Here is a 12,870-nt window from a genome sequence, read left to right on the forward strand (position 1 = left end):
AGTGTGATTATCTGCTCACTCTTTCTGGAATTTCTTCCTATTGTCAGAAAAAAAAAAAACCCTGAAGGAGGCATCCTGTTTGAAATGAGAGCCCATGTTCCACTTTCATATGTGAAAAGCTGTATTCTGCCTATAACTCATCACATCAGAGAAAAGCAGAGAAATGGGCAGCCATTTTAAATGGAACGATGGCTTGTGAGGGCATGTGATTGAACGTGCCTATCTATTGCCTGTGCTGTCAGCTCGGGCACAAACAATTTGTTCCAGTGTTTATATGAGTTTTCTGAAGGGGGGAGTGTTGTGTCTGTGTGCAGACGTCTTTTGTCTGCTTTTTTCCCCATATGAATTTCCTTGTGCATCTTGATAGGTGTTGCTCATGCGAAAGCATGCATGCAGGGGCTTGGGAGCGGTTCTGATTGACATGTGAGGGAGGTAGGTGTTATCTCTGTCTCTCTCTCCTCGGGGTGACGGTGCAGATCGCACCCTGCCAGGCTCTCAGCTCCAACCCTTCATTACTCCCTCAGCTAGACCCTCACCACTCTGATACCTCACTCTGGGGTAGGAGATAAGCAGTGGGGGAAACAGAGGTGTGTGTGCGTGTACGGTGGGGGGGGGCTGAAGCATTTGGGGGAGGCTGAGATGCTGAGGCAGAGCTGGGAGAGTTGGTGGGAGGGAGGAGGAAGTAAAGAGGGACTTGGGGAGAAGAGTAAGGGGATAAAAGAAAAAGAGAAGAGGGGGGGAGAGACAGCAGAGGGAAGTCTCCAGTCAACACAGCTCTTCGTTCAATCCCAAATTGAGCTGCTAAAGAGTAAAGACGGATACACACCACCAGTAAACTGTAACTGTCAACAGCAATTGATAAGTTCATCTTATCAGCCTTCAAAGTTAAAATTACATTAGTGTGAATATGGATCGTACAAATTCCGTTACATTATGGAATCATCATGTAGGCCTATTAAGCAACAACGCTGCCTTCGTGTCTGTGAATGAGGGTTTTTGGAGACTCACTTCAAAACAGGGAGTTGTTTTTTTTAGCTCAGCTCGTTTTCTGAGGAAAAATGTGGAATTTGCTCAAATAAAAAACTGATTGTTTGAAGAGGCAGCATAATTATGTGGAGGTAATAGCATCTGGGAAAATAATGAAGACCCCTGGGATTTGAAAAAAGCTCTCCAGCAGCAGTTTATGCTCTGTTATTTTGGTAGGTCTCTCCCTGCTTCCCTTTGCTATCTGTGTATTTGGATAAGAGAGGAGACCTAAACTGGGCTGGTTACCAGTAGCTGTGTGAGCCCTTGTAGTTTACAATGCACTATGTTGCTGTGGAGCTTAAAGTCATGGAAGAAACAAAAGTTTAGCTTGATAAAAGTCGAGTTCAGCTCACTCGCAGTTTAGCTGCATAAAAATCAAGGAAAGGAAATCGAACCACAGTCTTATCAACTCATGTAGCTTCAAAACTACAGACACGACAGGATTAGCTTAGCATAGCTAAATCAGGTGGGGGCAGCGTTTGCTTCAACAAACAAGATATTGCACTAATTGTTAAACTTCAGAAGCACTGATATAAAGGGGGTTTTTTTGTTTGTTTTTTTCTACATTTTGTCAGATTTGAGCTACCTGTTTCCACCATTTCCCAAGTGATTACACTAAGCTTGGCTAATTGTTGTGTGGTTATCACTTCATGCTAAACAGTTTGCTAGCAATCAGCTCAGCAGCCAAGCACGACAAGAATGTCCCAACATGTTGAAGTTTTCCTACTATAAAAGAGGCCAAAATGCTTAAATGGTAAATGTTCTGTGAGCGTACACAGCTCTTTAAAGCTTTGTCTAAAATGAGTCGACTTTTATTTCAAATCAGGAGCTGATTAATGTATCGTAAACAAGATTTAAAATCTGACCAGAGATTCAAAGCTAGCTTTCGATGCTTGAAGGTGTTTAGATGACAGGAACTATTTGTTTCCACACTTCTGTTTGATAAATGTCCTTACCCCTCGCACAAGGATTTGAGCTTGAGCTCAACAGTTCACATTGGTAAATTACAGCACAGATGAATGGCCCCAGTTTTAGTGTGTCCAGGAATAACCCCTTTTTGGTTTAAGTGGCAGGAGAGAACAGACAGCAGTAACTCACTTTGACCCAGGCTCTTCCTGCATTTGAACACTGACTGAACTCAGAGCTCTGAACTGGAGAGGGGGAAAGTGGACGCTACAGGCCGACACAGGCCATCATTATGTCAGGAATAAGGTCAGAGCAGCTCTGTCTCTGTGTGTGGCTGAGTGTGCATGCGAGTGTATGTGGCCTCTGCGGACATTTACAGTGGCTGAGACCAGTGTAGCCAATCAATGGCCTGACGACTACTTCGAGCTCTGGAGACAGGCCGGCCAGAATTGCTGCAGTCAGCACTCCTTTCTCTCTCTCTTTTCTGCATTCCTTAGGCCTAACTATACTGACTAAGCAACCCTCTATTTAAATATGACACTTCTTCTAGACCAGTGGGGCCACTGTGGTCAGTTTTTTGCTTTACTTAAGGCTACAAAGTTTAGCATTCAAACACTCTGTGTTGCAGCTTGTATGTTTGCAACTATTAAATCGGAACATTTTTTCCTTTTAGGTTAGACGTGCTTGTATTAGACTACATCGAATTTTAGCTTTGAGTTAAATAGCAAACTCTAAACTAATTTGGTAACTAGTTTCAGAAATTGCAAATTAGAGGTTTATTATAGATGGTATTACATGCACACCTGTGGGTTCTTTCCGGGTAATCTGACTTGCTTCCACAGTAAAAATGCATATTGGTTTAATTGGGGATTCTAAATTGGCCATAGGTGTGAATGTGACTGTAAAATTTTTCTGTCTCAATTTGTTAGCCCTGCCACAAACTGGCAACCCTGCCTTTTGCCTTATGACAGCTGGCATAGGCTACAGCAACCCTGTGACACTGAGTGCAGAAGAAAACGGACTGAAAGTCAACTTGGCTGGAAATCATGCTTGGAAAGTTTTCGGATAAGGCCAGGCACTAGTGAAAAATAAACTTAGCTGTCCATCACTGCGTGTCAACTAACCAATTTTGACCAATCACATTAACAAATCTTACAAGACAGACATACCAGAGAGTGAAAGCAGGTGATATTTTGAAAGCTAGCAGGTACTATTTAGGTAGGTATGAAGTTAGCATGTTAGATAATTCTATCTTTGTAGGGAATATTTGTGTATAACATGAATGGAACTGGCTGGCAGTGATGATATCTATCTATTGGACATTTAAAACAGAAGTTCCTCACAGGATGCTGGTTTGTCTAAGCTGTATACTAGAGCTGCTCCAGTGGCTTTTCTAATAATTTCTTTCATACTATTATTACTCTCTGTCTGGAAAAAAAAATGTATAATATGTCCTAGAAACATACACTCTTTTGGACAAGCAGTATCAAAAGCATGTGTGTGGTGGTTTGCAGCAGCAGTCAGTCCTATATCTGCTGCTGTGCATGGTGGTTTTCCACAACAGATTCAGATGAGCCTGATTCATTGTGTAGCAGTTTGCAGCAGTCGTTTCGGGAGCCTGGTATGTGTGTTTCTCAGGTGGGCTGGCAACTGAAGAACCTGGTGAATGCTCTAAGAGAGGACCCATGTGGAGTCATCCTCACGCTGAAGAAAAGGCCCCAGAACACCCTGAGCTCCACACCAGCTCTGCTCAGGAACGTCCGCTGGAAACCACTGGGCCTGCAGGTAAACACCAGCACAACTCACAGACGCATTAATGTCTCGCATGCTGACCGGACAAACGGTCAGACTCAGTTTGAAGAATTACTGTGACTAAAATGTGAACGGAGATGTCAGAAACTTGTATTACTTGTATTACTCCCCTTCTGTTTAGTCTCATGCATCCTTATCAGCACACTCGACAGCTACAGTGTAAATTCACATGTAGTAACCTGTGTAGTACTTCCATCTTTGACTCACTCTCACTCTTGCTTTTACTGCCCACACTCTGCATTCTGCTCCTGGCATTTTAAACTAATATTGTTTTAAAAGAAACTTATTCCCTGATTGACCTTGTATCAGTCCTTCCGTTGAGCATTTAAGAAATCTTTTTTACCATTTGCCACACTGCTGGCAGCGTTCAAAGCCATTCACAAATGCGTAGGCAGCTAATGCTCAACCTGAAGAGAATTTAGGCATACAGAAGGCTTGCTTTTTTTTTGTTAAACAGCAATAATGCTAAAAAATCATAGCAGTGGAGAGTAAACTACCTAATTAAATCTGCACTTTATTTCGATCTTGTGTAAAGGATGTAAATAGCGCAACGTGGCCTAAAGTTTTATGCTGGAGAGAAAGAGTTTAGGCAACAAAAGGTCATCCGAGGGGTCCCCATCCCACTCCCCTCCTGCTCACATTCAGATTTATTGAGACTTTAGTCCCGATTCATTCAACCTTTGCCCCAGAGATCGTCTCGTTGTCAAAGACGAGTAAATTTTTAATGTACTGTAGATCTTAAAGGTGGAACGCCTGTTTGAAGTCTCGCAGCTCGTAGTGGGTGTACACATTTCACTTAAGGGCAAATACTTTGTTAATCTGTCACTCGCCGCCCAGAAATATCACTGAGCAATTTAGGCACACAGAAAGAACGAGCTGTGCCGAGACGGACGGAGGGGTGAGGCGAGGGCTAGTCTGATGCTGCCTGAGTGCTCTCTGAAGCGCCAAATGTTTTGTCAAGATCCTGTGTTGCACGGCTGCTATTTTTATCTCAGCATCAGGCTAATTCATTTACATGCTACATGTATGCTTTGATCTCTGTTCAGCTGCTCTTTAGCTTTTTGAGGGTTTTTTTGTTTGTTTTTATTTTTTCGTATGCTCCTTTTTTATTCTGTGCTTTCTATGAGCATATAACTGCATTATTAGGTGGCATGCATGCAAGTGTATATTTATGCAGAACTTGCAGCTTCTGGGTAGCGATGTGCAATAGCGCTCAACTTCATCACCACAAGGTGAAAGATCATAACAAGGTAAAAGACTCTTCTCGTTTCCAGGTTGCTGCCTTGTTATCACGGCCCCCGAGTTGTCATCAGGAGCCTATTGTTATATTTATGCAATAGCAGGGGATTGTGGGAATTCTACTCTGATGGACTGCTTAGACATAAACGCGCCATGAGGGGCCCAGATCAGAGCGCAGAGATATCTGCTGGAGAAGAGAAGAAAGGAGTGTTTTAGTTTTGTTCTCTCTCAGAAAGACTGGATCTCTTAATTATTCATAAGCAACTACAGGCAGCTCCACTGGCTCTGAAACAAGAGCTGCTACTCAGCAAATACTGTAGATAATTCACTGAATCCAAAATATCTTGCTAAACAGCCTGTTTGTGTGTGAGCATGTGTGTGTGTGTGCGGTGGAGAGAGGTGGGTGTGCGCACATTGCTGAGCTTGGCCGCATGCACGCTGGTCCATCTGGGTGTCGGAGCAAGTGTGTTACTGTATGTGTTTGTGCATGCATGCGGAGAGATGATTCCCCGTCATCGGACCCGTTGCTCCTTTGAGAGGCGAGGGAACTGGGTCACTTCACTGTGTAAGTGCTGGTTTTTGGATGCATTACTGTACATGCACGCTTCCAAATCAAACACACATAGAGAAGACATGCGCACTCGCACCTCTGAGCTCAATTTTGGAGGATGAATTGTAAGGGCTGCGAAGTTTAGCTGAAATGTGGCAAATGTACAGCTGGATTATAACTGAATCCACAAAGGAAACAATTTATCTCGGCATGTTATCATGTGATTCCAAGCTCCCGAAATCCTTCCATGGCAACGTCTTTTATTCTACTAAATAATGACATATCTCTCTCCTTTGCTCTCTCTCTCGTTCTTTCTATGTGTGTGCCGGTTTGTGAGCAGCAGGAAGGAGTAAAAGCAATTTGATGATTCACTGTCATTACATGTGAAAGGGTTTTAAAAGAGAACACGAGGATTACCGTGATGATGCATACCGCATGCGTGCATTCTTGCATGAATGTCTTCTGGGCTGCTGCAACATGTATGTGTTACTGAGAGCATCCACGTCACAGGTCACACATGCGCCACACGTTGCCTGTGACCCTGCTTTCACAAACCTGTTACATGCTCAGACATATAAACCATTACTCTTGATAAAAACCTGCTATTTTGAGCAACATGTATTGGCAGTGAAGCTCTTAATTGATTGGCTAGCTGAGTGCGAGGGAAGTTATTGATTTCTATTATTTTTTTAATAATCACAAGTCGTTCTTTTGGTCTGTTATTGTGCTGTGTGGTGTTTTCAGCTCCTAGTTTCATACTCAGTGCAGTCATATGAGTGGTATCAATCTCTTCATCTAACTAGAGGCATTAAAGCAAATAATTACATTTCTCCAAATGTCACACTGTTAATTTGACACATCGGTATATGCCATTTCTATTTTTTCCACATGGGCTTGCTTTAAATATAGTCACTGGCCACTTCATTATGTACACTTTGCTAATACTGGGGGGGATATTGGGCCATACTGACATGATAGCTTAAAACATTTGCAGCAGATTCTTGCACATCCTGTCCGCCGCATCCCCCCAAAAAACGGATCCATTTGAGCTTTTTGACACGGTGGGTTATCCAGCCATCAGGAGATGGGTACACTGTTGTCACAAAGGGATAGACATGGTCAGCAAGAATCCTCAAATAGGGCTGTGACATTTAAACAATGCTCAGTTGATAGTTAGGGGCCAGGAGAATATCTCTCATATTATTAAACCATGAGCTGCCTGAACCATTGATGCAAGGCAGGATGGATCCATGTTTTCTCATTGTTTCACACCAAATTCTGTCCCTGCCACTCCGAGTGTTGCAGCAGAAATCAAGACTCATGAGACCCGGCTGCATTTTTCCAAACTTCAATTATCCAGGTTTGGGGAGCCTGTGCAATTTGTAGTCTCAATAGCTTGTTCTTAGCTGAAAGAGTGGCATCTGCTTCAATGCTCGACGTGTTGTGCGTTCAGAGATGCTCTGCTGTATAACTTGGTTGTATACAAGAGATTATTTGAGTAGCATAAACAGCCATGCCAGGTTCAATGTCACTTAAATCACTTTTCTTTCCCATTCTGATGCTTGATTTGAACTTCAGCGGGGCACCTTGACCATGCCTAATTCCTAAATGCATTGAGTTGCTGCCATGTGATTGGCTGATAGATAGATTTTTGCATTAACAACCAGCTGAACAGGTTTCTATAATGAAGTGGACATGAGTGTCCCTCTGGGTCACAGTATGGCTTATTTATCATTATTTATCAGTCACTGTAGCTTATAACTTCTGTGCTTATGATTGAATGTTTATTATTTCAGCACATTTTAGATTTGTCTGTAAATGTTATAGCTGAGTTTAAGTTTAGATTAGTACTGTATTTTTCGGACCATAAGGAGCACCGGATTATAAGGCGCGTTAAGCAAAACAAAACAGTCAGATAAGTCAAACTTTACTCAACTCATTTTTCTTGCTTCCTCCACTTCCCTATCATTGATTCATTAATGTTCAATTCTCTTGCAGCTGCTCTATTCCCATGTTGTTGCTCAGTTGTTCTCGTGACTGAAGTTTGGTCTGTTTACAGCATCTTGCCATGCGATTGCATTTGTCCCTAACCATCGGGAACCCTCATGTTAACGTTTATCGGGTGTGAAAGAATTGCTGCACATTTCACGTATGTCAACATACTGATTGTTATCAAGAACACAAATTACTTGTGTGATATTTACACATCATGTGGAAAATGTGAAGGTGTGATGACAGTTTAGTTCTAGTCAAAACATGTTTATTGTGCTGATCAAACAGAAATGTTAGTGCAGATCTAAACTGTCCTCTCTCTGGGAGCCTGGTTCTGCTGGAGGTTTCTTCCTGTTAAAAGGGAGTTTTTTCCTTTTGCCAAGTGTTTGCTCATAGAGGGTCATATGATTGTTAGGGTTTTCTCTCTGGGGCGATCGTGGCTCAAGAGTTTGCCTTGTAATCGGAAGGTTGCCGGTTCAAGCCCCGGCTTGGATAGTTTCGGTCGTTGTGTCCTTGGGCAAGACACTTCACCTGTTGCCTACTGGTCGTGATCAGAGGGCCCGGTGGCGCCAGTGTCCGGCAGCCTTGCCTCTGTCAGTGCGCCCCAGGGTGGCTGTGGCTACAACGTAGCTTGCCATCACCAGTGTGTGAATGACTGGATGTGTAAAGCGCTTTGGGGTCCTTAGGGACTAGTAAAGCACTATACAAATACAGGCCATTTTTTATTGTAGGATCTTTACCCCACAATATGAAGTATCTATATAAATAAAACTGAATTGAGTTGAATATGGCGTTACATAGCTTTATTCAATGGCATTATGTTGTTATTTTGATACACCAAAGGTGACTTTCCTGATATTTCAGCCGGGTCAAATACTGCCATTTCATTAAAGTGTGTAATATCAGAAATTACACACAAGGTGTCTTTTTGTGCCAGTGTGGGCGTCACCTGTTTTGGGCCAGTTCCACAGTCTCACTGTAAAGGACTGCTTGGTGTCGCATTTTACTATATTAGCACTTTTTAAAAAAACTTGTCTACAACCAAGGAACAGGCAGGAAACGACACTCTGACATATCAGGCAGTGCAGCAGTGTTTGACATCCGGATGAACGATAAACGGCATGGCTTCCTGTGAAACATGGACGCTTTTTATACTCTAACACACCAAATTGTCTGCAGTGGATAAGGCCTATTGTGACTTGAAAATTACAGGCTCACTGAACTTAACTCAGTAAAAGAATCCAAGGAATGGTAAAACATTCAATTTAATAACTCCCCTTTTTTGAAACATTCTTAAGCGTTTAAGGCCTTTACTTTGTCGTGTGTGTGTGTGTGTGTGTGTGTGTGTGTGTGTGTGTGTGTGTGTGTGTGTGTGTGTGTGTGTGTGTGTGTGTGTGTGTGTGTGTGTGTGTGTGTGTGTGTGTGTGTGTGTGGGCTAGGAAAATTGGTCTGGGAAAGGTTTTAGTGGTAGATTCTTAGGTAGTCTAGAGTGGACACAGCGGGGGTCAAATGCTTTAAGTGTTGTTTTAACAGACTAGAATTTCTCCTGCTGTGTTACTCCCATCTCTCCCTACTTCTACCCCCAATCCCTTTCCCATGCAGGGAGCAGTGGGCTGTAATCACTAAATTACTGTTTTCAGACTCAGTTCGAGTCACCAAACTGCACAGCTCCCCCACCTCTTTCCCTCTTTGTCTCTCGTGCTCTCTCTCACTCTCTAGCACTCTTTCCCTTTCTCTCTTTGTCCTATTTCATTTGCTCTCTCATGTCGTTCTCTTCCCAGCTCGCCTTCATTATTTATCGTGAAGCCGTCTTACTGTAAGCTGCCTTTATGAGTGGAGGGCTGTGCGGGAGAGAGAAGAGGAAGACAGAGGCAGCCTGGGGGATAGAGGCGAGGGAGAGAGAGGGGAGAGGAGAGGATGGAAAGTTTGGAATATGAAATGAATTTGATTAATACGCTGCTGATGAAATGATGAAACCACGGGCTTTCGTAATGGGAGCACTGCCCACTTTGCCGTTGCTCAGGCTTCATATCTGTTTATCTGTCTTCACTTGTGTCGTCTCCGTCTAAAATGGAGCGTACTCCTCTGACAGTAAAACACTTCATTTTTCTAAATCTGTAAGCCTCTTCCTCAGGGGTGGAGGGGTGGCGGCACGAGCTAAGCATTTGCCACCCCCGACTGTTTTGTCTGAGAATTAATATAATTTGTTTATAAACTTGGACTGAGTCGCAGTGACATCAGAGGTGAGGCATCCTCTCCTCACGGAGGACTCCGTGACAAATGGGTGTCCTTGAGTCAAGCATAGGTAGGAGGCTACACTACTTTCCCTCTGTCCCCGCTTTTTCTTGTGGCACGGGATGCAGGGAGGGGTTTACAGAGGGGTGAGAACCGAGGAAGAGCAAAGAGAGCATGGGAGAAGGAGGGGTTGTCATGGGAACAGACGTGGAGAGGCCTGTGTGAACGAAGAGGCTTGAGACAAAATGACAGGGTGGTGAAGTGACTGAACTTGGGGTAGGCAGGTATTTAAAAAGGGAAAAACAACATAGGCGACATGACAGCGGTGTGGAGATAACGCTCTTGTTTGTGATTCGCTCTTAAAACAAATGCCAGGTGCAGCGCGAGCAGGATATCACAAATAAAAGGCTCCATTCCCTTGTAGGACCGTAAACTGTGTGCTTGTTTGTTTTTCTGTGAAGCAGGGAAAGCTCTAATGCTCACTTACTGCAGGTTGTGCTCTGAGATCCCTCACCATCCTCCCATTAAAGACTCGTCCTTTCTCTCTGTTCTTCTGTTCTCTCTCTTCAGCCGGTCCCGACCAGCCCCACCAGCACCTCACCTACACCCGGTGGAACTTTGGGCATGTCCAAAATGGATGCCCCCAGCATGCAGGACGTCTATATCCTCTCTCCTGTTTCCGGACTCTATAGCACCAGGTCAGCCTCACGCACAGGCAGATGTCTGATGATGACCATTACATTGATTATGATGATACAACGATGATGAGTACACTCATGACAGCGGTGATGACAAGCTGTGCTGTCTCTCCCCAGGGAGGAGATGGGTCTGATGTCATGTGACGACATCAGCCGCTACAGCGTTAGCTCCCAGTCGGGCTCTAAAGGTTCAGAGGCGGTCAGTTACTACCTGGACCAGGACAGCGGTCAGTACTTCTCCTTGCTGGAAGGAGATGGACCGCCGGGACCTGACTATGACAGGGGTCGCAATACGGGGGTTCGTCGGCGAGATAAGACCCCTACCCACGGTAAGAGGTCAAGCGTGACCAGGCGGCATGGATGGAGCAGGAATGGCTCTGGGTCTGTGTTTGTAATGGAAAAAAAAATCATGCTTTCTCCCACAAGCTCTCTCACCTTTTCTTTTCACCATGCTCTCAGAGCTCCTCCTTATATGTTTGTTCATCACCCGCTTCATGGCTCTGCTCCTTTGTGTCATTTTCCGGCGGACACATGTGCCAAAAGCAAAACAAAATCACACGCCAAACAGTCAATCCAAATAAACTGTCTCCAGCTCCCTGTCTGCCCCACCACCTGTGTCCACCCTCGTTCCAGATCACTTCCAAAGCTTCCTGTAATGCACCCTTCCTCTGAGTTTATTCAGGCACAGCTATATGGCATGCAGGATGAGGGTCATTGAAGCTGAGTCAGAAGGCAACATTACTTTATCATCTCTTTAGCGAGGCAGTCTGAGAGCACAGTGGCAAAATGAAACTAATATTAGCGATTACATATGCAAGAATGTCCTCGTATGTTTCATGTGTCGTTTTGTGCCAGGCAAAACAGCATGACAAATCTTTACCAGGATGGTGGCTGAGAAAGAAATGATGGGTTAAAAAAATACCTGTCATGTCAGACATGAGTGCAACAGTATATACTTTAGCAATGTCAATAGCAGCTAACATGCTAGCATGGATATCTATACTATAGTGGAATATGCTAGCATTTTCTATACCTCCAAAGGCAAAGAGAGGGGATTGCTAAATGAAGTTGCAGGACCATGGCATTATGAACAGACAACATGCCTGATTTGAATTTAATCAGTTTCCCTTTCAAAGTCATCTTCTCGTGCACCTCTGGGCCACTTCCAGTGCAGCTGCTATTTTTAGATCGATGTTTGTTTTGTCTCTTCTGCACTGTGCACTTTGTGATCTCACCGTGGACCTCGATTTTTGTAGGAAGAAAACATAAAATTTTTGCTTCAAACTGAGCTGTCATCACTGGTGAAAGAAAGTGACCTGTGATACTGTTAGCTGTGTTCGGTTAGAGTTCAAGGTTTCAAGCACAACCAGGAGCATCCTCGTGGTTTTTTGCCTTGTTATGCACAGGTTGTGCAAAGTGACATGTAAAGCTATAAACCCAGCTTTCAACTGCCACATCCTGGAATACCTGCCGCTGAATATAGCTGAGTTTCTACGGTTTTTCAGTGGATGACAATAAATCTTATACCATTATGAAACATGTTTATTAACCCTTAAACGGGGAAACAGTTTATTCTGCTACTGATTCTCGTTTGGTGTCGTTTCTTGGATTGGATGATTAAAGTCTGAGATAGTGGCAATTTAACAGTTTATTCGTTTAACAAAGGGGGGCCTCAGTAGCTGTGGATAAACCGAACACACGCACAAACGCCTGAGACCTCCTCCTCATGATGGCCACCAGCTTGGCCCCACACTGCTGTGAGATGGCATCGTGAGTCACCCAGCAGGGTTGTGTTGTTTACAGAATATTTGTGGCCAACATTGTTTGGCATCGGCAGGAAGGATCTCGCACGTTTTCAGGTATCAGTACTGGACTGCAAATGATTGACAAAGCAGCCAAAGTCCTAAGAAAAACTTTGATAGACCTCAAGAAAGGCTGGAGAACTATTGCTCAAGGCCACTTTTAAAAATTGCACAAAAATCTGACTCCTTGGAAGCAAAATATAAAGAAATGAGTGACTCAAGACACCGTCAAGCTTTGTTGAAATACGAATGAAATTAAGTGACAACAAAATATAAATTCAGCCTAATTACGGGGCCTTACTCGACACTCGCCTTGCAAGCTGTGTAAGTCCCCCGAGAGTCTGCCCAACCCCCTACCTGCACACACCTTCGCTCCCACCTGTCTGCCCCACCAGCTGTGTCCCACTCTGTCTCTTAGTCGCTGCGTCCTGCAAAACACCCCACCTCCAGTTCCTCCCCCATAGCAGACTATCTGATTGATGATTGGTACTTCCAGGTGACCTCAGACCCGTTTCCATGCCTCCCGAATATAACTGGATGGCCGAGGCCAAGGAACCCAGCATGGGCAAGAGAGGGAGCCGAGGTACACACACACAAACACCTATACATG

At 44.1% G+C, this 12,870-nt stretch overlaps 1 protein-coding gene across 4 annotated transcripts in view; it reads left to right on the forward strand.

The window, feature by feature from the left end:
- Positions 1-12,870, forward strand: part of LOC146717312 (connector enhancer of kinase suppressor of ras 2) — a 68,057-nt gene that overhangs the window by 30,769 nt on the left and 24,418 nt on the right. For 3 of the 4 annotated variants that reach the window (XR_014923192.1, XM_085474278.1, XM_085474282.1), the window contains exons 9-12: positions 3,571-3,717; positions 10,331-10,458; positions 10,576-10,787; positions 12,757-12,843. Coding sequence is in view for 3 of the 4 variants with exons in the window: in XM_085474278.1 (XP_085330404.1) it covers positions 3,571-3,717; positions 10,331-10,458; positions 10,576-10,787; positions 12,757-12,843 (574 nt within the window). In the remaining variant the exon portion in view is untranslated. The remainder of the gene's footprint in view (positions 1-3,570; positions 3,718-10,330; positions 10,459-10,575; positions 10,788-12,756; positions 12,844-12,870) is intronic. The other variant, XM_085474291.1, reaches the window with a different exon arrangement.

Source organism: Copadichromis virginalis, linkage group LG2, assembly GCF_057382275.1.
Source record: "Copadichromis virginalis isolate Kocher_CV1m ecotype Utaka linkage group LG2, C_Virginalis_male_GT1.1, whole genome shotgun sequence".
NCBI classification, from domain to species: Eukaryota; Metazoa; Chordata; class Actinopteri; order Cichliformes; family Cichlidae; genus Copadichromis; species Copadichromis virginalis.